Below are 25,624 nucleotides of genomic sequence, written 5' to 3' on the forward strand. Positions count from 1 at the left end.
TCTGGATTGGAGCCGAAACAGAGTCCCAGCACTACGTCCACTGTGAATTTGCATATCTGCCTCTAGGACAGATACGACTTATGAATTCACACAGATGTTGAAATCCCATAGCGGAGTGCAATGCTACAGGCTTCAGAGGTGGGACCTTTCCTATAAGAAAATGGACAGAGTCATCTCAAGAAAGTCGATCCAGCCAGCACGGGAACTTGTGCAATGAGACTCAGCCGTGGGGGCCCCCGTTCAAGGGCAGGGGAGCGAGGGGCGGCGCAGGGGCAGTTGAGCTAGGCTTGACCTTGTTTCCAAGGCGGCAGGCCTCTGGTACCGCAACCGGGTGAGGAAGAGGTGAGCTGTGAAAATACGGACTTTCATCATTTGAGACGGTTAGGGTCGCGTCGTGCAGTGTAACCCATCGAACTCCTGCACACCACCCTATCTCACATTCCTCCTATCCTTGCACTGCTATTCTCAAACATTTACTTATTCTAATACTCAAACTATAGCAGTGCTACCAACTCACTATGCTCAAAAATTGTCCTTTGAAATGGTCGACAAATTACTCAACCATTTTCTCTTTCCGCAAATGAACCCTAAACTCAACTCGAAAGGCATGGGACATGAAAACGTTCAAATGCGGAAAGCCACTCAAATTAATTATAATAATACTCATGATCTACATCCAATTACTCTAATTAACAAACAATCATGCTCGATAACTTACAGCTCGAATTTATATAAATTACAGACTCAAGAACTCCTCAGTGAAGTTTAACTAATTAGACTAACTCAAAGAATTATACTTACCTAACTTACCTTTGTCTTTGGGATGTCTTCTTTTATCTTCAATTCTTCTGTATCTAAATGTAGAAGAATTAATTTAATGAAATAATGTTATAATAAATAAAAAAACAAAGCCATTTTTAATGGTTTTCTTCGTCTGTCATTGCATTAAAAGCGCCATTGTTCATTCGCCGCACCTCGTTCGCCTACAATCATTTGAAATGAATTTCTAGAGCAACTAATAGTAGCCACAGGAAAATTTACATAAAGTTCATTCCAATCTACTAATATGTATGAAACGAATACTCATTTTGTTGAACAAATATTATGCAGGTCACGCATAAGCTCAAAAGCAAACAAATTGAAATTGCATGCTAATTTTAGTTGAAACTGCATCACGCCTTTGTTTCAAAAGATAACATTTTCTATATCTAGGAACATGCCTTCGTCATTGCATAATGCACAAATGAACTGGGTAAATGTCGTTCAACGCTGCTTTCAGTTTACAAAGTCAACATACATTGTGAATGGTTAATATGAAGGCAATTTTCAAACGGCCCCTATTTGCATAAATCTCAGACATGGCGCATGCAACGTTAAAAGCCTGCTTAAGTAAGTTGAATATGCTACCAAATGATGAATTTGAACATAATGTCAACACAATATAAGCAATAAGTGTGCACACTGTGCCCATTGCTTGCGTTGGTTGCACTCTCTGACACGCAAAGGTAGCTGGATGAAAATGTTGATTTATCTAATGTCCTAATGATATAAAACTTCAAAAGCAACATGAAGTGAGAATAAAATTAAATAATTTCTGTATAAAAAATAGTATTTTTTGTTTTCCATAATAGAAAACACTATGCTCTTAGTCATATTTGACCATTACAGTAGAGAATGAAATTGAATGCCTTATGCAAATGCAAATTGAATACTTCTAATTGAATTCTACAGTTACATCTAGACAGTTACGCGAAATATCAAATGAAATATGCATTTTTTCAAAATGTCAACGTTCAGTTATATGTAACTGAGAATTTTGTTTCAAAAGTATTTTAAGTTCTGCGCATCTTCAGACTGTAAAATTCTTAAATATACTTAAACTTGCATGCATTCATAGCAAAGCATAAGGAGAATAATTTTCAGTACTACATTTTTACCTGAATGCACATTTTTACTCTTGCACCTTGGTTACTCGCCCCCATCATTAATGGAACATCGGTGAAATAAAATAATAACTATGGATATAATGTGCCACAACCTCATGTGGGAATTACTTAGTAAACTTCTTATGGATAATTTAGCAATTTAAGTAATGCATATTACTGTATTTTCAATTATTAATTCTTTCTCTAATTTTATTTTTGAAGTATACTTTAACTAAATAATTATAGAATTTTTTCACTTTTCTTCATTTCATCTTCTTTATTTCCTTTTTATGCTTTGTATGCTGTGTTCATGTAAAACAAAACTGTCTTTTGGAAATACGTCCTCAAGAGGGTTAAAGAGCGATGGGCACCGCACAAAGCTCACGGGTGAATCAGTACCACAGAAATCAAGCGATCAGGAGAAAATCCTGGAACTCGCAGGCTGCTTCTTCAGGCATCGCGCTAAGTGACAGGTGCAGCTTTCAACCCTCACCAACGACTTGTTGGAAGTGAAAGTTTTCGAGGTGGGTGAGCCATAATTCCACGTTGTCAATGTTGAGAGTTGGTACTTATGCCGTCGTTGTGATCAATTTATTTAAGAAGTGTCCGGCGCCGTCAATATTACGAAGAGACAGCATCATATCAAGATCACTCACGTATGAACAAATGTCGTGAACGTGAAGGACTAGAAAGATCGGACTCGTAAAATACAGCAACGATAGAAAGAAAGAATGAGGGATAGTCTCGAATGTTGGTGAGAACGGAGAAAGCGCAACTGAAGCCCTTCAAAGTGGGGTAATAGGTCGGGAGGGTAGAGATGATTTCCCCAAAGAAATCTGTCTACTTCATTACCCTGTATTTCATTGGTTGCTGCTCTGATGTACCCCAGTAAACTTTATTGAACTGAAACATGGTGTTCGCTGACGAATTTGCATAAAGAATGTGCCTTACATGTCCTGTTAGCTTAGGAAAATTAGAGTTATGCAGTCGCTACTCTGGGCAACGCAACCAATGAAATTTATCTACGGAACAACCAATGAAATTTCGATGATAACCACTAGACGGTGTTCGCTTGGAGAAATGGTTACTAGATCCGGAATCAAATACACTTGCGTAGTTTAGTCGTCCCTATAATAGGAAATGCGTTTTGTTAAGTTGCCTCTGAGAAAGATAAAGAACTGATCGAAAAAGGTTTCAAAAATAAATAAAATTTGTTCCTGACTTTTCTTTAACGCTTACAGCATTCTTAAACCTTGAAATTTTTTAAACGTAATTTCTTTGATGAATTGCGGTTCTGAAATGATAATTAGTCAAAATGAAGAGATGGGAATGCAAATTTTATGCAATATTGCATTTATCCGTTTCACAAATGTAAAACTTGAAAACCAGTTGTTTTATCAGATTTCGCAAAAACTCATCGATTGCATATTATTCAAAATTTGTGATCGCAGTACTGTTTTCATATAATTTCATATAATATACAATTGCAATAATGAATTCGTTGCCCTTTTATAGTAACATTCCATTACGTTTACTGAACAATAAATATCTCAAACTATTGAAAAAAATACAATGAAGGGCACACTTAGTTGTGATGAATTCTTAATTTATTTACTTTTATTACAATTTCATACAATTGGTATCGCAAACTGCCACAGTAAAAGCACATTTTCACATGCGGCATATAGCTAGAATTGAAAAGCGAAACAGAATTCAAAGAAGGACATGTTTGGTATCAATAAGAAGCTAATTGAATAATAAAAACCATCCACTATATCTTTTTTTCGAACAAATTCAGACAATCAAGACGTACGTTTTGACATTCAGGGATTAATCCATGTTGAAGGAAGATAAACTTTAAAATTCATTTCAATCAAGCATTATAAAAAGATAAATTAATAGAGAATGAGAATGTTGAAGTATTTTTTTCCGTTTCAGATTTTTCTAAAACAACGTTCAACAAATTAATCAAAACCGGCAGAAAATGAAGGAAAAATGGATTGTTCAAACAAGCAAAATACTGAACAAGGCAGCACAAGTTGAATGCATAGCTCACACAAGTGTCAGAAATGCTACATTCGTTGAAGATCATGCATCCTGGTTCCATTTCGCTGTGGTTACAGATGTGCAACGTTCCTGTATGAAGTTGTATTCAGATTAATAAGATTGCGCAAGTATTAACGTATTATGTGTATTAAGATAGATGGAATGCGCAAAGTTCAGAGGCCATTTTTTCCAAAACTACTTGTCAATTTCCACTGAAATTCTCTATAACGCCATCTTTAATATTCTGAATATCCACCATTCAAGAAAAGTAGTAATTTCGAAAAAAACATTTTTGACCTTTTTTCGCAGTACAGCGAAGGCCGAAAAATGCGATATTAGTAAGAATGGAATGAGGAGAAATAAAATGAAATAAATATATAAGCATGCATAGAAAGTCATTACGCTGAACTTTACATAAAAACATTTAAAGGTTTCACCAAAAATATTTTCAAATTTGAATAACATATTCCCCATTTTTGTTTAGAGATTACTGCATCACTCAAGCTTTAATTTTCATTTTTCAAAATTTTATTGATGGATTGGGCTGCAGATTTAAGAATTACGGGAACATTCATCGTAGATTACATTATTTCTACTGTAAATTTGAAATTTCCTATCTAATAAGTTTACTAGCTTATACATTTAATCAGTCACTGCATATTATTGAAAAGATATGCACATTTAGCTTACATAATAATGTTCACACTTAATTTCTGACTAAGAGGTAAGAGGTTCATTGAAATCATTCAAACATAATCAGATCGGGAGCTCAGTAATGAAACGTAACCTACCTTGTAATTGTAGATGATACTGAGGAGAGTTGAACGCGCTGCTTGATGGCTATTCTACACACTAATAAACTGAATAACCATTGGGATAACATTCTTGAAAGTGGGTCAAGCGGAAGTCTGAGGAAGTAGAATGTGCCATAGCTTGTGGTGGAATGATTTCAGTTTTAGTCAGTAATAGCATAATGACATAGTTACAAAGCCAATATTTACTTATATATGAAAGTTATTACTTTTTATTCAAATTTAATGTTATATTATTGAATGTAGATCTATCCATTTTCGAATGTAGATTTAAAAACTCATGGAAACTTCATCATAAACCTATTGTTGTTTATGAATCTATGTGAAGAAAAATTGGATTGCTCAAAATTAAAAAATATAGGAATTTTCGTTCAATCAAAAATTTCAAAATTTTCAAGAGCGTTATTCGTAAAATTCAAGCAGTTATTCATGAAATTCCAAAAGCTACAGCCCGTGAAATTTAGAAAATTTTTGATTAAATGATTCCCTTCGAAAAGTACAAAATCGATCAGAACAAATTAGAAAACAACAGCGAACGTGGCCAAACTGTTTGTCTATTCTATTCAAATGTCTTTGCTTCACTATTTGTCGAGATATTACTTTGAAACCGGAACCTAAATGGGATATTAGGTGGGAAGAAAACGAGAGGTAATGAAATATACAGAATAAATAAGTATACAAAGAAAATGCTTTTGTGAAGTTTTCTCGCAAACGGTAACAGAATTCAGCCAAGATAAGTATCTTCAACAAAGAAACTTTGTTCTTGACTGTTCTTTATCGTTTACAGCATTCTTAAACTTTAAAATTTTTTAAACGTAATTTCTTTCATTGCGCTTCTGAAATGAGAATAAGTCAACGTGACGAGATGGGAATTTAATTTTTATGGCATGTTACATTTGTTACGTCTATAAATGTGATATTTGAAAACTATTTGTTTTATAAAATCTTTCAAAAAATCAGCGACTGCGTGTTACTACAAATTTATGGACGTCAGTCCTGCACAGTACTTCTTTTTTAGTTTTTCAATTATTACAAATGCAATTACGCTCGGCTTTCCTAACAATATCCCATTACTTTTATTAAAATTCTAAGTAAATATCTCAAAAGATTGGGAAATATACATTTTGACATTTAGTTGTGATCAGTTGTTAATTTATTTACTTTCATTACTCTTCTATACATTTGTTATCGTAACCTACTACATTAAAACCACATTTTCAAATGTGTTAATCAGCTACAACTAAAAATAAAAAATTAATTCAAAAAGAGACAAGTTTGGACTAATTGTATAGTAATAGTCATAAACAGCATAATATTCCGTGTAATAACTGTTTTTTCAAACAATTGAGGCATTCAAGGCGTACGTTATGACAATCAGGTATTAATCAATGTTGATGGTAAATAACGTTGAAAAATCAACAAATATTAGTATAACGAAAAAATAAACAAACAGAAACCAGCACGTTGAAGTATATATTTCCATTTCAGCTTGTTTTGAAACAAATTCCATCGAAGCAATCATTACGGGCTGATAATGAAGGAAAAATGGAATTCCCAAACAAGTGAAATATTGCACCAAGCTGTTCATTTTCAATGCCCACTTTCATCAAATGCCCAAATCACGCATCTTAGTTCTGTTTCGTGGAATTTTCAGATGGACGACATTCCTAAGTATTAAACTAGGCACAATGTGCTAACTTTAGAAGCATTTATTCCACAATTACTGGGCAATTTCCGCTGAAACTCTCCATAACACCATCATTCATTATTGTAAACAACCACCATTCAAAGAAAGCAGAAATTATGACAAATAATTTTTGGCCATTTTTCGCAAAGCAGCGATGGCAGAAGCATGCGATATTAGTGCGAATCTAAAGAAGAGAAATGAAATATACAGTATAAATAAGTATGCAAGTAAAATGATTTCGTGAAGATTTATCCCAAATGTTTAAAGAATCGAGCGAAGAGGTATTTTCTTCAAATAACATTTGTTCCTGGCTTTATCGCTTAAAGCATTCGTAAGCCTTAAAATGTTTTAAACGTAATTTCTTTGATTAGGTGGCTTCTGAAATGAGAATTAGTCAAATTAAACAGATAGGAATGAAATTTTGATGCAATATAGTATTTGTTCCTTCTATAAATATCAAATTTAGAAAACAGTTGTTTTATCAGATTTCTATATAAATCATTGTTTGCTGGAATTTTGTTTAAAATAAACATCTGTGATTGTATATTTTGTGTAAACTGTATTAAATTTGTTTTTCAATATTAAAAATAAACCGACTACTGAGTTGACTAAACAATCAAGTTGCAATTGTTGTAATACGATGATAACCAAATGTTCAACATTCCAGATTAAAAAAAAATCTGTTGCATTTCGAAATCATTTTACCAAACAAAACTGAAAGCAAAAGAGAATGAAATATTTAATTTGCTAAGAACAAGACCGTCAATTCTATTTTCCTTTATTTCACTGTTCAGGGTTCATCACTAGCTTCTGCTTTTTTCTGCGTCATAGGTTAGAGATATCTTTTCGAATAATATGAATAAATAATAGTGAATATCAGTTTGCATCTCAAAGAATCAACGTGAGCTAATGCACAAAGGGAACTGCTGAACGCTCAAGAGCACAAATCATAATGATAAATAATAGTTGTAAACAAATATTGAAACAATAGCTTAATGTAGCACATTGAAATAATCTTCTGTAATCAGCGAAATGTAAAAAGACAAAGCTATTTAAAAGCATCATTTGCTAAGTCCAAAACATATATACACTATTCCACATTACATATAAAAGAAGAACTTTGTTTCAAAAAATAAGAAATGTGATTATCCATGTCCATATTAAGTAATTTACTGGTTAAGTGTCCCATATTTGGGAAAACTTTGATGGAAAACAATTATCCAATCAATGACCAAACCTATGTAGCTAATCAAGTGCTACAAATTATTCAACCAATTATTGATGCAAATTTGGTAACAAATAAAACAGCATAACTCATTACCCAATTACTAATCAATAGCCGTACAGCCAATCAACGACTAGCCAATCACCAAAAGGGAATGCAGCTAGGGAAAATCTGGACCGGACAAAGTGGGACAATCCCCAAATTGCCACATTAAATCCACATTTTCACACGCGGCATATACTTACATTTGAAAAGCGAAATTGAATTCAAAGAAGGACATGATTGATATCAATAAGAAGCTAATTGAATCCTAAAGATGATGAACTACATTTCATTAAATGATATGATAGTTTTTTGAACAAATATGGACATGAAAAGCGTACGCCATGATATTCAGGCATTAATCCTAGTTGAAGGAAAATAACGTTGAAAATTCATTTCAATCAATATTTTTTACATAAATCTCATTTTCTAAAATGAGATTTTAGCTAACGTCCTGCGTAGCGCAACGAAGTGTTCATTAGTATGGATAGTTGATTATTTAAAAATTATTATGCATGGAGGCAGTGAATTTGATCTGTATATTAGTCAGCGAAACTGAAATCCATTAATTTGCATGTAACCCACAGTCTGTAGTGATGCATACATGGAACGTTAGTAGAATTGTATAAATAACTTACCTTTCAACTATCGATGATATTGAAGCGGAGACTTTATTGCAGTTCTTGAATGATGTTCATCATACATATTACTTTGAAGACTATGAATAACTATGAAGATGACATTTTGAAAAGTAGGTGTGGTTCAAGGAAATAGAATAATATGACCTAGCCTAGGGTGATGTAAATTCATTTTTGTTCTGTTACAGAGCAACGGTGTAGAAACATTATGGTAAACTTTACTAACTGCTAAACGTTATTACGATTTCACTGTAATTTATAAAGTATTGTATGTAGAATGTAGAACAATTCCCTTTTGAGTCATGAATGCTTATCAGACTCTTCTTGATCTTCGTTAATCTAAATTCCTTTCCATTTCTGTTGTGTTATTATGATTTAAATCAATGTTCATCCATAATTGTCTATGGATTTGTTAGTGATTTTGTTTCAAGCTAAATTGCCGCCCTTTTACAACTGAATTTGCATACCTGAATATCAGCGGCAGCTGAACGATGAACATGCTGTTGATCTGAAATATTGCAAGGTTATTTTACTGAAAATTAGCAAACACATAATAAAAAGATTTTCCCCCAAAACTGATGTATTTGAAATACATTCAAAAATAGAGTAACCAACTATTATCCTTGTCGCTACAGCTGAGTCGTTCAGAAAAGCAGGGCACATTAAATAATCAATAATTCATAAATAACTTTGAAAATGCGTTTCAATAAGTTTAAACAACTGATGATGATATAGAAAATATGCGTTAAAATTACGTGCAAAGTAGATTAATTATTTTGTTATTATTCTGTAAAACAATACTTTCCATTTTCCCGGCAATTGAATTGTCCCTGAAATTACATTTCTCATACAGTATCCAATGCTTCATCATTAATCGTATGCTCATAGTGGAGATTGAGTTGCTTATAAATTGCATAAAGTGAAAATTCGTGTATATCCTGCAATCATGTAAATAAATCTGCCACATTTTTGTCGCCAGTACTTCTTTCTGATGGCGCATTTGTTCACATATTGTTCATGTGGATAACAAAGAAGCTATTTGAATTCAGATAATAGAGATGGAAATATTTGAAACAGTTTGATAAGGGTGTATGGCAAATAATTTTAATAAATAGAAATTTTCTCATCAAAAAAATCTTATATCTTCAGTAAAATTGATGCTGCTTTTGTTAATGCATTAAAGCAATTCTGATAATTTTGAAAATTTTTATTTAAACAATTTCATTCAATAATAACTAACAACGGTTCAGAAATATCATATATTCAAAACGATTCGTTTTGATTACAAAGTTTATTACAATGTTGCTGTTTACAATAATTTTACAGATATCAATATTGCTAAATTGGAGTTTTAGCAAATTTCTCACCAATTGGTTATTGGTTAAAAAATTGGTTAATAATACCATGATTGGTTAATAAAAACAATTAAAAAATGTGCGTCTTGAAATTAAGCTAAGCGATAAATGAAAATAAATAATTGTTAACAAATGAAATTTTCAAAACATTGCATACAACGATTTTGCTGCGTCGAAGCCCACACACTGCATTATTTGAAATCTGAACCATGCAGGTTTTTCCGTACCTTAATTCAACTAGGGGATCACTTTACCCTTTCGAAGTATCCTCATACCAGACGTAAAAAATAGGGACCCACGCGAGACCCTATATACCTTTTGTTTTCCATTTCTGCTTCATGTTGCCCGCATCTTCATTATTTTTCGAATCGATTAAAATACGAAACATAAAATCAAATGCTCACCTTCTTACGCATTAAAAATTGTAAATAATATGTTAATTTTGAAATCATATCCTCAAAAGTAGCACATCAGTGCTTTTCAATTAAACAGAAATTTCACAAAATAAAATCATTACAAACTCAACATGAATTTTTCATTCTTAACTTGAAGATATAGCAATAACATGAAAAAGAATGCCACTTTTCTGAATAGGCGCCTTCTCATCGATCAACTCCATCTTGTTCTTCCAGTGCATTTCTAAATCATAAAGAATTATTTTCAGATAATTGAAATAAAGAATAAACAAAAAAATTATCTGCATAATGGATGCTCATTCCGCTTTCCAGTGATTTCTCGTATTTGTTCAGTCAGCGCATATCGCTAACCTACAATTCATTCAAATGAAACTCACTGATTGACAGTAGCCTAATCATATTATTGCACAGCCACGTCAGCGAAGCAAACAAAGCGCCCTGCTACTGGTAACACTACGTTCTGAGGAAAGCTCATTTGCATAATTGAGAAACATCGTTCACGAAGCGTTATTCGATCAAGGCAAACTGCACTAGAACTGAACAGCAAATTATCTTTATGTTCAAAACATAATTGACATCTTGAAAAATTTAACTTACAATGATTATTAATGTGACATATTGGCACACTGAAGTAGTTACTTATAAACCAACCGTTTTGTTAGACATGAACTTTAATAAATTATGGGCCACTTTCAATTTGTGTTGGTGAATTTACACTCTTGATATCGAGTTTGAGACCCACTTTTAATTAATCTCAATATTATTAAATCAAATGTCACTTACAATAGTAGTTATCTTTTCATCGTTCAATAATATCTTCTTTTAATGCAATTTGAATTTTCATGAATTATTTTCATGAAATAAACATGAAACAACCATAAGAGAACTTATTTGATTCACGGATGCTCGCAGAATGCTCTATTGGAATGGCGAAATTTCAAAGATCGCGCATCGTTATCCTACAATTCATTGAAATGAAACTCACTGATTGAACTTAACCTAATGATCCTGTTACATAACACGTCAGCAACGCAAACAGGAAGCTGATTTGCTTAATTGAAAAAGAACCTTGACGTAGTTCTTGCTATTCAACCTTTCCTATGTTAATTAAAGCGAAAAGCTAAATTAACATTATATGCTGGATATATTCATTAAATGATATCATCATGTACACATTCATGATGATTCAACCGTATCTCAAAGACAGTTGAAACCAAGTATGATTAATAAAGTCAGTAATGTAAAATATTAAAGCATTTTACATATTTCTATCTCATTTATAGTAGATAGCAACATGTTGATACAATTTTAAAGTGATACCTTAGAAACAGTTCGTTACGTTAGATGTAAAATATTGAAATTTGAAGAAACTGAATCTCTGATTGCCATCACAGAGTGACACAATGCATATTCTAAACTATACTACCAATTAATTACAGAAGAATTAAAATAAATGCAACTTACTAAAATGAATGCCTTTGCAGCTTTCATGCAAATATTGTATTCACATCACATTTTCGAAATGCAGATGAATATAAATTTGAGGAAATAAAAAATAATAAATGAAAAGCAAAGACGTTTTAAATGTTATTCTATGATCTTCATCGCAGGAGAATCGTCGTCGCACTTTCACCGCACGCCGTAGGCCAGCAATCATCGAAACTAAAGCATACGTATAGAAATGGAATAAAAATTTGCATGCATTTTCTGCTAAACAGCTTTCACCGCATCAGCACGTTGAGCAAACAGCAATCTCTTTACAGCTATTTTTGCTCGACATATCCACGTTGGGGCCTCATATAGCAGACAAGCCCGCAACTATATCCATTAGGTTGCACACTTCTTACGAGTGCACAATCCAACGAATCAACCACTAGTGGAATACGAAAGTATAGACGTTTCCACTACCGTTTGTGATGAAATAATTTTTGCATTTATAATTAATGCAAATAATTATAATTATTTTCACTTGTTTTTAATGCATATAATATTATATATCTTTGAATATAGCATATTTAAAAGAGATATAATTATCAAAAAATGAATTTTACAATCAAGAGCATAATTGAAATTCGCACGCCTAATTAAAATAAGACGATCACATTTAATTATTCATTTATGATATTTGCTGTTCTGTATTGTCTATACGAGATGTTATGAAAAAGGCGTTAGTTGAAAAAACTCACATCTTCCATTTGCACCTCATGGCATTACATTGCTGACAAGCCCTCAAAAGCGTGAGACTTCATTTTAATTTTTTAGTCTTTATGAAAGTGAGCAATCCAGGAAATCAACCAACAACAGTAGAATACGAACAAGCGGATGTTTTCAGTGCCAATTAATATGAAATAATTCTTCTATTTATAATAACCCCCAGACATTATTATTATGATTATTATTATTGCCATTTATTTTTCATTTTGAATAATTTTTTTATTTATTTTGACAGTATTATTATTTTTTATTTTTTATTTTTGACAGTTATTTCAAAATTCAAAAATGACATTGACGTTTAAAATAAAGTGAAAATATAAACTAACTGACAAATACACGCCATAACAAAACCATTGTCTTAGTCAAAACCGGCCTCCGCATGTCTTAAGTTTCAATTTGAATATTCAAAAATGACCTACAAAAATAGAACTCATCTAAAAAAGTTTATCACCTAAATATATAAGCACACTGCTTTCTTGTGCTGAAAACAGAATTACGAAGACAAAAATTGTAACTTACCAAAATTCTTTGATGATAAAAAATTAAAAAAATAATACAATAAAATGATAATGAAGGTAAACAAACTTATTGTATGAAAACTTTGTGTAAGAATATGCATAGCTTTTCTAATGGCGTTTGGTAAAACACATACTCCTTCATTCTGGCAATAGAATGCTGTAGAACAAGCGGCTGGACAACTTGTATGTCAAACCCATGACATACAGGAGTGCAGAATCCAGCAAGACAACCTTCAGTGGAATACGAACATGCGGACGTTTCCACTGCCGGTTAGTATGAAATAATTATTCTACTTATAACAACTCCTGCACATTATGACTATTATTATTGTCATTTATTTTTTATTTTGTATCCATATTTTTGAATACAACACATTTTGAAGAGAAATGTTTATCAAAAAATCAATTTTATAATCGAAATGAAAAGAGAAAGTGGAAACTGATGATGATTTGAGCATTTCAAAGCTTCTAAAATGCTGCCAGCCAGTTTGAACAGCAGTTGTAACATCTGTAGAGGAAATGCCACACAACATATGCAAATTCAAAAACAGCAATGTAACAAAGTAGACGAGATATAGATAAAATAAGTGAAAACAGTGGATGATGAGTATTTTGGAATTTTCAACAAATCCGGACCGGAAATTATTTGGATTATTTCAATTTATGGACGATCCCTTTCACAGTACACTGAAGCAAAAAAACAATAAAGCTGAAAATCGTAAAGCGTCCGCTCTACTTCAGCATGAAAATTAAAATATATCATTGTATAATTCACATACGTAATTTTTTTTGCAATTTTCTGTATGAACTTTATCCGAAAAATTGTAAAAGAGTAGAGTGGCCGTTGACCGTCTCATCACTGTTAATGCAGCTCCTTTATTTCAGTTGAAGAGCGCTCAACGGCGTATGGGTTCGCCGATATTATCATCACCATCACGGGTGTTCGTATGACGAACTGGATACTGGATATACCCAAACCAACACATCAACCATCAGTGGAATACGAACATGCGGACGTCTCCACTGCCGATTTAAATAAAACATTTCTTCTATTTATAATTAATAGTAGACAAATTATCGCTGCCATTTAATCTTTTTTTTAAACCTATTTGTTTAAAATTTTATATTTTTATTTAAATAAATGCCAATTTGATCTATTACAATTCCTTTCTTTCATATTTTAAATTATTATTATTATCATAAAAAGCACAGTTTTGTTTTTGATAAAACCGTTTTATGAAAAAAGTGCGAAATGAATAATACTATAGTGTCAAAATTTTTGAAAACAATTAATACACGCATTGCTGACTAATGTATTGTCTTAAATTAAAAAAATTATACAAGGAAAATTTGCACAAAACAAAAATATTTTTGTCTCCATATTAGATCATACTTCGACTATATTTTATTGAAATGCTATTTCATAGTTTCTTAGCTCAGTTTAACTCTTCTATTTGCCCTCATTACACCAAATGTCATGAATAATATTAATTTGAAACAATTGAATTTCACTTAATTTATGCACTTTTTGAATATCAAAAGAATAATTCATATTTAATAATATTTGTTTCAGAAATTTTAAGTGACTTTGATTTTCAAAAAAATTGATGAAATATAATACGGTTAATCTAGTTATACGTGAAATGAATAAAAGGTGCTCGCTACCAAAGAAACGAGTTTTAAGCAACGCTGATTTGCATAGTATGCGCTAAACGTTCTGAGATACAACTCAACGCTGAATTAGATTTCCTATTGAATTATAAATTTTTATAGCACCTCAACTAAATATAAGATATAAAATATTCAACTTCTGCCAGAAGCTCATTTTTATAATTAAAGTATTTTACTTTTAATAGTAATTAGTTTGCAATATATTTATTTTCTTATAAAAAATTTTAATATCCTAACAAACTGCTGTTGAACATAAACATGAAATTTCACACAAAACAGATTTAATGCATAATTTAGTTATGTTAGATAATCATAAATTGAATATCTATTGTTGGTGCAATTCAAAAATAAAATGCAGCTTACGGAAATAGTCAATTTTCATTTTCCACCATTTTGAGATAATCTTTTGTGCAGTTTTTATAAAGTGATTGACCAATTGGAATTAAAACATTGATGCTTGTCCTGCTTTCCTTTGAATACGTCTTCAATTCTGCTGCCGTCGTAGACCATCAAATTTCAACTGAAGGTCACTAAGAAAACAGCAGAATTTAATTCTTATGTAAATTTCCATTTTGTACCTTCATTCAGTAGCACTGGCCAACGATTAGAGAAAATCAGTTATTCAAGCAACCTTTATATCTAGGAAATCTCTTTCGTATCCGTATGGCGAAACTTCTATCAGCACAATACCGTCAACATAGTTGATCATCAAATTATTATAAATACAATTTGCTGACTTGTATCATGCAAGTTTGCTTCCCTGGAGAAAATTACGGCTCTTATCCAGCATGGCGCTTGAAGTTTATCGTGTATAAATTGAACACAAATCAACCGCCAATGGAAGATTGCTTACTGCGGCCAATGAGCTTCTAGAAGCTTTGAGTTTGCAGCGTCATGGAATCTTTGGATTGGAATAAAACTGTACAAGAATAACAAATGCACCGGGAGTAAAATACGATTGCAATGGAAGTAATTGAACGTTTACGAAAACAGTAAAGACCGATATCATGAAATTCATGTAAATTTCGAAAAATGATATTCCAAGAAATTGACTCATTTTTGCGATATACATTGAATAAAGAAGTTTGAGTTTGTTTTTAAATGTTTTCAAATAATATTGAACTAACAATCTTTGGAAACATAAAACTTTTTGTGCTGAACACAATTCAATGCACTTGTTGTTTACATCTCTACAATAAAGTGCTATGCTGTGTATAATCTGCTTCGATTTTCAATGTCGCAATTATTACAATAATCGCCAAGGAAACCAAATCGACTAAAATTAATAATGTGATGTTCTAAAGATGTTTTTCCATTTCCTAGTTGAATCTTCTACTGTTGGCACATTGCCGATCATAATACACGGGAACTTTGTCCATACTAAAACATGAAGCTTGATTTTCAGTAATTGAAACGCTGTTGTGAATGTATTCATTCAGAATAGTCCCCTTTGTGCAGTATTTTGCAGTTTTGGGCATTCCATTTTTCCTTCATTTTCAGACCATTTCAATTAATTTGAAGAATGTTTCGCAACTGAATGGAATATGAATAATACGTTGATTTATTAATTTTTCATCGATCTATCCATTTATAACGAATCTCCAACACTATTGCTGTTAAACAATCATTAATATCTGATCGCAATAACGTATACATTGCACATCTTTGATTTTTTAAAAAAAAAGCAGTCATTTCGAACATTTTGTTGAAATGCACCGAAGCCAAATTGCTGCATTAATTCGCATCTCACTCATTCGTACAAGAAAGTTCGTGCACAGCTTAATTAAACCAAGGGCTAAAAAACACTTCAGGCTTGCGTAGTTATCGCTAGGCCAAATTTACGTAATGGGGATGCACAGTTTAGCACAGATACCTTTTGTAATTAGTTCTGCTTGGTGTCATCCGCATCTCAATTCTTCACATCTGCAATACTTGGGAAACATCAGATCAAATGCTCCAAAAGTATTCAATGTAAAAACATTCAAAGACAAAAATTCTTCTCAATCAGCATTTTTTATGTTGCTAAACAAAATTCTGAGCATTCGAGATTTATTGATAGTGAAAACGTTCAATCATCAATGCAACCGCACGGTGTCACTCTGATGAGCTTGAAAAGTATCATTCGACCACGAAGCAACAATTTCAGCACTGGAACTTAAATCCGAAAAGTTTATTTAAACGTTGAGCAGCATGAATCAATCTAAATTGAACACTGCATAAAATGTTCGAAAAGAAATAAAAATAAACAAAAGCAAAACAGCAAAACCATTATTAAAATTTACGCAAAACTTGCGTAAAAGTAGAAATTAGTGCAATAAAATGAAGCAATTGCTTCTTTATAAAAAAAGGATATCAATATTTCGCTTCGTCGAACGCTTTTCGCGCTTTTCTTAATTCTTCATTCATTGTCAACAAATCTTTCACTCTGCTGTATTTTTTAGGGTCGCGGCGAATCAAATACCAGATATCCTCTAATGTAATACGGCCAGTCTTTCGCACTTCCATTGATTTCAGTGTAAAACTTTTGATAAACTCCATAACAATGTCTTCAAGCAAATCAACAGTTTCTGCAAAAGGTTGCTTACTGTCGCCAAAACCATACAGCATACAGCGCAGCTCTTTGGTCAGATAGCGCTTCTTGGGTTCACCAGTTTCAGTAGACGATCCTGCCTCGGGAACGCTGCTCTCCACGCTTGGCTCGCTATCGTTCACACTACTGTCTTTCATTTCAGATTTCTAAAAAGCAATACTTTCCAGTCCTCCTAATAAGTACGAGCATTTTTCTAAAAGTGCCTAAAGTTGCAACCAATTAAAACACATCAGTATTTTCCTTTAATCAACTGAAATATCCGCTATTTATACAACAATTTTTACACTAAAGATCAACAACAAAAAAGGATAAATATAAACGAAACAAATCGAAAATAAATTTATTTCACCAATTCATCGAAAAAACAAGAAAGTGTAACAACACAGCAACGCAAAATGAGGAAAGAACGAAGAAATTCAACGAGCACAATACAATATGATCTTCTGGAAAAAATTTTCATTAAATATATTATGAAATAATATAATTACAAATATACTTTTTTAATAAAATATATTATAAAACTGGCCAAAAATAAGAATAATTTAATTCAACTATAACACCATCACCATATTACCTTTCTACCAGTGAATGCGGTAAGCAAGGATCAGTGCTATTTTTAAAACTAACAAATTTAACAAATAAAAAATTAAAACATTTAAACGGTGCTTGCGCACACGATAAAATATGCACTGAACGCACAATGAATGTAAAAATAACACATTCTAAAACAACAATTTTATAGTTCTACTTTATTACAGTATGAATAAAAATTCAAGTTAGTATATTGTGTTGAACAATTAATTAAAATAAATTTGACTGTGCGTAAAATAGTCAAAATGCATTATTTTAAGTTGAAAAATATTTTTTTAATTTTCTTATATAACGTATGTGTAATAAATTTCAAAGAAAATATTCCACTTTCCTACTGTAGCTGAACTCGCTCACTGAAAAATTGTGTAACTGTTTAATTTTTGCTAATGCATGTAAAATGATACGAATAAAAAAAATAATAATAAATTAATCAAGATAAAACTGCCACAATCTGTTCTAATGGAACTTATTATAATTATTGTTGTTTTTCTTCAATCGACAATGTTGTACACGTATTTTCGATTTGTTTTGGACTTCGGTTCGGCCGTTTGGCGAGGTGTCTGGCAAGAGACGCTCTTGAATTTCGAATGAACAGTTTGAACAGCAATATTTCTAGTGGAAGCCTTTTTGACGTACGACTGGAGCAAGAGATCCCGTTTACTTTTGCCCATCACTTTGAACAGAATACGACTCTGCAGTGGTTTCCCATCGCAGAGGTAGCGGAGTTCGTCCAGCATGTCGTCCCTTTCGCAAAAGGACAATTTGCTTGTTTCAGGATCTACTTGCCGCTTTCTGTACTCGTGTTCAATGTCGTTCATCAGCAATTGGAAAAGCAGATCAATTTTTTGCTGCACCACGCTGACGGTCATCGACACCAACGCAAGACCGAGCAGTACAAGAATTGAACACATCAACGTATAGCTTGGATACTTTGGCACAACATCGCCTTGAAATCAACAATTTCAACTAAGCCAACTGACAGTATGATTAATTAGCACCACTCACCAAGTCCTATTGTTGTGAAGCTGATGAAGAAAAAATAAAAGCTCGTGAAATAGTCCCACTCGTCTTCCCAGAGAAGAAACAACGCCGCTGATGTGCAAAGCCAGATAATTTGCAACAGAAGCGCAACACTGAGCGGAACTTCCGCCAGACAGTGGTCGGAACGGTGCAACACGGGCCTGTTGAATGCTAGCTTGAGCCAACGTAAAATGCAATGCAGCATTTTCAGAAGCATCGTTCCCAACTCTTCGAGAATGTAAAACAATAACGGAATGCCAAACAGACAGTAAATCATGGTGAATATTTTGCCCCCTGTTGTACGAGGCACAATGTCGCCATATCCTAAACAATTTAGTTTGTTGAATAGAATTCGTTTTGTTTTTATTAAATATATCACATGCAAATGAGTGCGCCTTAGTTCAAAGTAATTGTACAACTTTTCATCTCAAGTGCAAAAGTAGATTCGATATTCATTTATTTATTTATTCCGTATCATTCTAGTTTATTAAAAGATAAATTTGAAAACTTTTTATTGAGCACTTTAAACAACTTTAATTTTCGAAACAACCCAGTGAAAAAAAAGTTAAGCACAAAGGGTTGCAGATAATTTGATTTGCATTGTTTAGTCGAATAAATGAGCAAAAGCATTAATCGAATTATCACAAATCATGAATATTGTAAATTAAATTAGAAAATCAAAAAAGAAGGAGAAGAAGACTCACCAATAGTTGTATAGACGGTAACGGCGTAGTAGACCGAGGTCCAAAAGTTGAGCTCCAATTTCGGCGGTTTTGGCAGTTGAAATTCTGGACACGGTGCCGCTGCTTCCGGCACAAGCGCTTTGCTGTTGTACCAAATCCAAGTATCTCGGACTTGCTGCCAACGTTCGGTGTCGTTGACATCCTTGCCCAGAATACGCCACAGTTGCAAAGTCGCTTCTTTCTGATAATCGGCAGCCGTGTGAACGCGTGCTCGCAAAATATACGGTCTCGTAGAACGATTGACCAACTTCGGAATGGTTGGGCCGCCTTCGAGAATGTGAAACAAACATCCGCCCAACAGCGAATAGCCGACCAGAATTAAAAATGGAATCAGGTGCCATTTCACCGACCACACCAGCAGTGCGTCGATCAGACGAATGGCACGAGTGAAAATACATTTACGCAGTTGGACAGCCGCAGTGGAACAGTGCCCGAAATTTGGAAGCACCCACCGTCCGCATGCAAATCTGACACGTTCGGATCTGGATGTGAGCCAGCGAGAAAAAGCCGACGAGTGTTCTTCAAATATGCTTTTCGTTTCCATAATTTCATCGTTTGTATTTTTCACCCCTTTCTGTTCCTCTGCTCAACAACTCAGTAAGCATAAGTTGTGAACAACAATAAATTTCGCTTTCTCTAAGATTGAAGTAGTAGAAAACAATCAAAACATCAAAGAATATTTCAAAAATTCATCATAAAGTGTAATAATTACTAACGTTCGTTGATTTTTCATTTCACACCTAAACAGCATATTTCGCCGGGGCGTGAACTCGGCTAAAAGTTAGTGTCGAATGAACAACAACCAAATTGAAATATTCAAAGTGTAGCAATAGAAAATTTGTTAATTAACATTCTCCACAATTTCTCAACATCAAACGTATGTGCGCACACACACACACACCTCGCACTCTCTCGTTCGTCGAATCTATACAACTTTATGTGTGCTTTACCCATTTAACAACTATAATAATAATAAATAATAATGTTATTATTTATTATCATCATTACAGATAGGGCATACTTTTGCCATTTTTCACATTACGTTAATCAGCGAATGAAAGAAAAAGAAATTGAAAAACAAAAAGTAAAACTTCAATGTAAAGTGATAGGAAGAAATATTTCAAAATGAAATATTATTTCAAAATCAAAATAAACATCCGACCAATCGAAGCTGTTCTCAAAATTTAAAAAATGTTCAATCAGAAACCCGCCGAACTATTGAAAAAAAAAAGAAAAATTGTGAAAAAACAGTGAAATTTCAAATCAGTGCTATAAAATCAGTTATAAATCAATCTGACAGCAAATCAAAACATGAGAAAACAAAATTTATCAAAATTTCCAATATGGAAAATGTGATCATTTTTTGTCAACAGCAAGGGCAAAGATTGTTGATTTCAATTCGTATCCATCGCATCAAAAAACTGCATAGCACCAACGTTGTTGGAAACGAAGAAGTGAAAATTACATTGCTGAACGATTAATTTGAAAAATGAATTAATTTGGCCTTTTTGAATACCGACCGGTGACATCAGTTAGCACTGAAAGTGAAAAATAAAAATTTCTTTTCAACAACTGTTTGTTCACATTAGATTATTTATTTACAATTCATAGATGCAATAATTTGCATGTATGCAGACAAAAAACACTGTGGAAAATGATAATTTCACTTCTGATAAAGTGGACAATTTTCACACGCTTCACAATTGTGCAAAGCGTATTTTCCATTATCAAGTCAATTAGTTTTAATCAATCAATCATTCAATTAATTAAACCCCTTTACATGTATAGCAACATCTGGGAAAGTATTGGTTGAATTGATTCATCCAATTTTCATCATCATCATCATCATCATTATCAGCAGCAAACACACACAAACCCAAGCCGTATTTTGACTAAATAAACAACACATTAATTATAAAATTCACGCCCGTCAAAATGATGCATGCAACTTTACTTCTTTTATAACACACGAAAGAGACATCGCCGGCCGCGGCATTCATTTTTGATCACTTGATGCCGCCAAATTTTACGTTTGAAACAAATTGAGCAATCGGGATGCTTTGCAATCGGCACGAAGTTGAACAAAATTCATCAAAATCGACTTGTCAAAATTTTCCTCCAACACAAAAAAAAATATATAATTCAGTCGGCTTGAATAAAATGCTAATTAAAAAGCACAAAAATTAGAATAAAGAAAGAAGCTTACGAGTGTGTTGGACGAGCAGGCGGAGAGCAAATGGTCGGACGAGACGATCAAAAGATTGCACAAGGCGTGAAGCGTGACGAAAAGCTTCTTCGCTATTGGAATGTTCAATTCGGATACTACCTTGCGATATTCGCTAACATCGCACAGCAACAGCATCGCTCCTGGAACAGTAGAAAATTATAGATAAATTCAAAAAACAACTGGAAAATTAATTCACCTTGAGAATTGTATTGAAATTGATATATATGATCGACAATAACTCGATGAAAACGAACAACCAATTCGGTCAGGGTATTTTCAAGATTTGAACCATCCAAGCTTTCGTTCATAATTGCTATTTGCTGAGAAAGATATTTGCAAGCCATACTGCAAGCCTGTGTGTGGATCACAAAACGACAAAAATAAACCGATCAATTAAAATTGGATACCAAACACATACGTTGGAACAAAGGGGAATTTCTCCACCATTGTTGTCATCTTCTTCTGGCTTAAATTCTTGCTTTTTTTGTTCCGTAGTTAAAATAAATCGCACGTGACCAACTATGGTGGTTAACATTCTTCAAAATTTAAAATAAAATACAGTATAATTGAATATATGAGCAAAAAAAATAACACAACTTGTCAACTCCTTTGTCTAATTTTGCTTCAATCGTCTCCAAAAGACTTTTTGCATGCTCAAGGCAAGATGTACTCTGCGACGAATTTCTGAAAGTTAAGCTTTTAAGCACTAAAACAACAACAATAACAACAAATATACTAAAATTATAATTACTTCAACAATGCACTGACACTGTCGTCGATTTGCTTTTCTAAAAGATGAGAAATTGCTGCCGTCTGTCGTAGAATATTTAAAAAATCTTTTACACCCTGATTTTCATTTGACTGTATTGCTAAAATTGATGACTTAATTTGAAAGAAAAACAAACAAAAATTTCCTTCCTTTTACCATTAACAGCTAAATCAACAGCATATTCTAAATGTTCACGGCACAAATATTGCATGAGGATATCCAAAATTTGACGAACATTTTCACTCAAATCATTCGCTGATGACAGCTAAAAATGGAATCACATGAAAAAATCAAACCAAGCTAAAGGGAAAAAAACATCTCATAAAATCATAAGTTCAGCATTTATGACTAACCACACCACAACGATGAAAAGCTAATTTTGTTTCTTGTAAAATATTTATCGCCACTTCTTCAGACAACAGTGAATAATTTGTACGAGTGTCTTGCATCAGACGCGCTTGCAAATCGCGCTTCAAATCTTGAATTCTAAAAATTTAACAAACAAATTACACTGAGAACAATAAACCACAACAATATTTTTTTAATTTTTTCAATTTTATACCCTGAAAAGCCAGATTTTTTTACATGGCCATTCTTTTCGTAAAACTTCTGCAAGATGGACTTGCATTGATCATGCAAATAGTTTGTTTCAATTCTGAAAATTTATCCTCTGCTAACAGACGAAAACAAAATAAAGAACTCAATTTATACTTGATGTAATCGGGAAGATATTTGGAAAAAACAGTGTTCACTAGCATCAATATGAAATCTTTTTCTGGACAACATACCAACTCTGAAGTCATTTTATCCACTAGCTTGTTGTTTCTAAATAATAACAATAGTAATAATAACGATCAAATAATAAATAAATACATCTTTCACTTACTTTTGAAACAAATCATACAAACTGCTCAAATATAGTTCAGGATCTGAAGCATTTGAAAGCTTGGATCGAACGTATCCCTAAAGCAACAGATGATTTAATTGCGAAATATTACCAAACATTCTGTAATTGAAAAAATGATAATTATCATATAAAATTTAAAAAAAGTATATATTAATTAAAGTGAAGAGTCAAAACACAATTTTATCGAATGCCTCAATAACAATGCTATTGGCTTTTATGAAATAAACGCAAAATGCATGCAGACAGAATTATGATTCAAAAATATCATTTAAAATATTCAATTACAAAAAAACCGTTCATACCTGCAACTTTCCATGATAAATATTCAATACTAGCTTAGACATGACTTGTTGCGGATTTGGAAAAACATCGTTGATCACTGGATCATGCTTTTGCAACATGTTCCAAATATCAGTGAATATATCGCCTCCACGAAAAGATTGCTGCAATTTACAATAAATTTACAATTATTTTTTGCCTTATTTTCAGTCGTATAAATATAACTGTATAACTACTACATTATCTGAACTTAAACTAACTATTAAATTAACATTAAACTATTAAATGTAAGGAGATAATATTTATATTAATGCGAAATACTAAACATAAAAAAACATGAAAAGTAACGTTTACCCATTGGCACTGTTCAACATAGGCGTCAATAGCTTGCGAGTAACCCTGAAATAAATATATATATAAAACAGTTTATTAATAGTTTTCCAAAATATAATGTTTTATTACATTAAATTGAGATAACACATTCGCAATTTGCTTCATTTTCAGTTTAGCATTCGCATGATGATGACGAACAAATTCTTCGATGAGCATTTTCTCCAATTCATCATATTTGTATGCAATTCTAGTTTGCACAGCTTCATACCTGCATAAAATACGCTATCTGTGAGAAAAAAATAACCAAATAAAACAAGTTAACTTTTCTTTCGGTAGTTCCATAGCTATAATATGCAACTTGTAAATCACTTCACCAGCTTCAACGAGCTTTATAGAAAAAAAGTTGAAAATAAAATGAAATAAAAACCAAATGGAACAGTTACTTTATCCGGATCTGTGAATGTTTCAGACTCTAAAGGCTGATCAGATAAAAATTCGTTGAAGTGAACCATCAACTGATAAGCTTCAAATGCGCGGGCTCTTGGAGCAGTAACGCTCTGCAACTGATCGCCAAGATGAACAACTCGAGCTGCTACAGAATTCACTCTTTCGTTTAACGTTTTCAACTTGCCATCCGCAATCTGAAATATTTTTTTAAAAAATAGAGACTTTATTAGTAATATACTAGATATTCATCATGTATAAGAGAAATGGACCAGAAATGCGTATGTTTGTTACATTACATTCAAAGAAACTATATTCAAAATTTTCATTTAAAATGCCAATTCAATTTGATAAATATTCTTTATACAGTATGAAATAAATAAAAATGTAAATATACAAAAAACAAAAAAAAAATAAAGTTAATATTACTTCGTTTTCTGATACTAATTTCTCTAACGCTGCGCAGAATGTTTCTTCTTCCTCTCGACATTGATTTTCCAAATTTCGAATCTTTCCTTGACACTGATCAAACAGTATTTGCAAATTACTAATTTCTTCTTCAAGTGCTGCATTCAAAAACACGGCATCTATCTTATCGCCGCTACCTGGTCCAGTCAATCGCCAGGCCAAACGTTCCACATACTCTTCTGCGTTGAACGCATCCTTTAATATTAAAAAAATTCAAATTTAAAAATAGCAAACTAACAATCTTGCCTAAAACCGCTTACCGATTCTAAATCTTCTGCATAAGTTCTTAACATGACAATGCTCGGCTAAGTTCTTCAAAAAGGATTTAATTTTATTAAAATAACACTTAAATACTAAAACAGTTTTTACTAGCATATACAAATACTTGATACTAAATAAAAAATCAAAAAAATATGCAATAATATATACATTTTTCGTCTGAAAAATAAAATATGAAAATCAACTACCTGTAGCACAAACAGAAGTGAATTAAGTACAAAATACAGAAAAACCGTAAAAATTTCCATACACATATACTGTAATAAAATTAATTTACAGGTACAAATCAAAGGCAAACGCTGATTCATACCTCTACTTACTTTCTAGTTCAAGATCCATGAATAGATGTTGGTGAAAATTTTACTTTCATATTTTTATTTCGAGTATTTTGTATGTTAACTGATCTAACCATTTCATTTTTAAAT

The 25,624-nt window shown here is 32.5% G+C and overlaps 5 protein-coding genes across 5 annotated transcripts; 1 reads left to right on the plus strand and 4 right to left on the minus strand.

Annotated features, from left to right (window-relative positions):
• Positions 1-593: 593 nt before the first annotated feature.
• Positions 594-1,982, minus strand: Tsp_08504 (hypothetical protein). The gene is made up of 4 exons (XM_003375470.1): positions 1,938-1,982; positions 1,333-1,531; positions 811-854; positions 594-641 (listed from the first exon to the last, which is right to left on the minus strand). The coding sequence occupies exons 1-4, from the start codon at positions 1,980-1,982 to the stop codon at positions 594-596; spliced, it is 336 nt and encodes a 111-aa protein (XP_003375518.1).
• Positions 1,983-2,915: 933 nt separating this feature from the next.
• Tsp_08505 (hypothetical protein) lies at positions 2,916-4,943 on the minus strand. Its single transcript, XM_003375471.1, is given in 8 exon segments — positions 2,916-3,053; positions 3,178-3,219; positions 3,560-3,613; positions 3,739-3,780; positions 3,901-4,061; positions 4,535-4,566; positions 4,763-4,823; positions 4,841-4,943. 8 exon segments carry the CDS (start codon positions 4,941-4,943, stop codon positions 2,916-2,918), a joined length of 633 nt encoding a protein of 210 aa, XP_003375519.1.
• Positions 4,944-13,074: 8,131 nt separating this feature from the next.
• Tsp_08506 (2-hydroxyacyl-CoA lyase 1) lies at positions 13,075-13,969 on the plus strand. The gene is made up of 2 exons (XM_003375472.1): positions 13,075-13,148; positions 13,750-13,969. The coding sequence occupies exons 1-2, from the start codon at positions 13,075-13,077 to the stop codon at positions 13,967-13,969; spliced, it is 294 nt and encodes a 97-aa protein (XP_003375520.1).
• A 2,932-nt stretch (positions 13,970-16,901) lies between these two features.
• Positions 16,902-17,276, minus strand: Tsp_08507 (transcription initiation factor TFIID subunit 13). The gene is given in 2 exon segments (XM_003375473.1): positions 16,902-17,116; positions 17,135-17,276. The coding sequence occupies 2 exon segments, from the start codon at positions 17,274-17,276 to the stop codon at positions 16,902-16,904; spliced, it is 357 nt and encodes a 118-aa protein (XP_003375521.1).
• A 945-nt stretch (positions 17,277-18,221) lies between these two features.
• Tsp_08508 (exocyst complex component 5) lies at positions 18,222-25,213 on the minus strand. Its single transcript, XM_003375474.1, has 15 exons — positions 25,181-25,213; positions 24,452-24,649; positions 24,030-24,074; positions 23,699-23,839; positions 23,376-23,452; positions 22,843-22,975; positions 22,646-22,754; positions 22,472-22,589; positions 22,318-22,404; positions 22,139-22,256; positions 21,917-22,040; positions 21,700-21,860; positions 19,455-20,067; positions 18,736-19,074; positions 18,222-18,676 (listed from the first exon to the last, which is right to left on the minus strand). Exons 1-15 carry the CDS (start codon positions 25,211-25,213, stop codon positions 18,222-18,224), a joined length of 2,751 nt encoding a protein of 916 aa, XP_003375522.1.
• Between the last annotated feature and the right edge of the window lie 411 nt (positions 25,214-25,624).

Source organism: Trichinella spiralis (assembly GCF_000181795.1).
Source record: "Trichinella spiralis strain ISS 195 chromosome Unknown Scfld5, whole genome shotgun sequence".
NCBI classification, from domain to species: domain Eukaryota; kingdom Metazoa; phylum Nematoda; class Enoplea; order Trichinellida; family Trichinellidae; genus Trichinella; species Trichinella spiralis.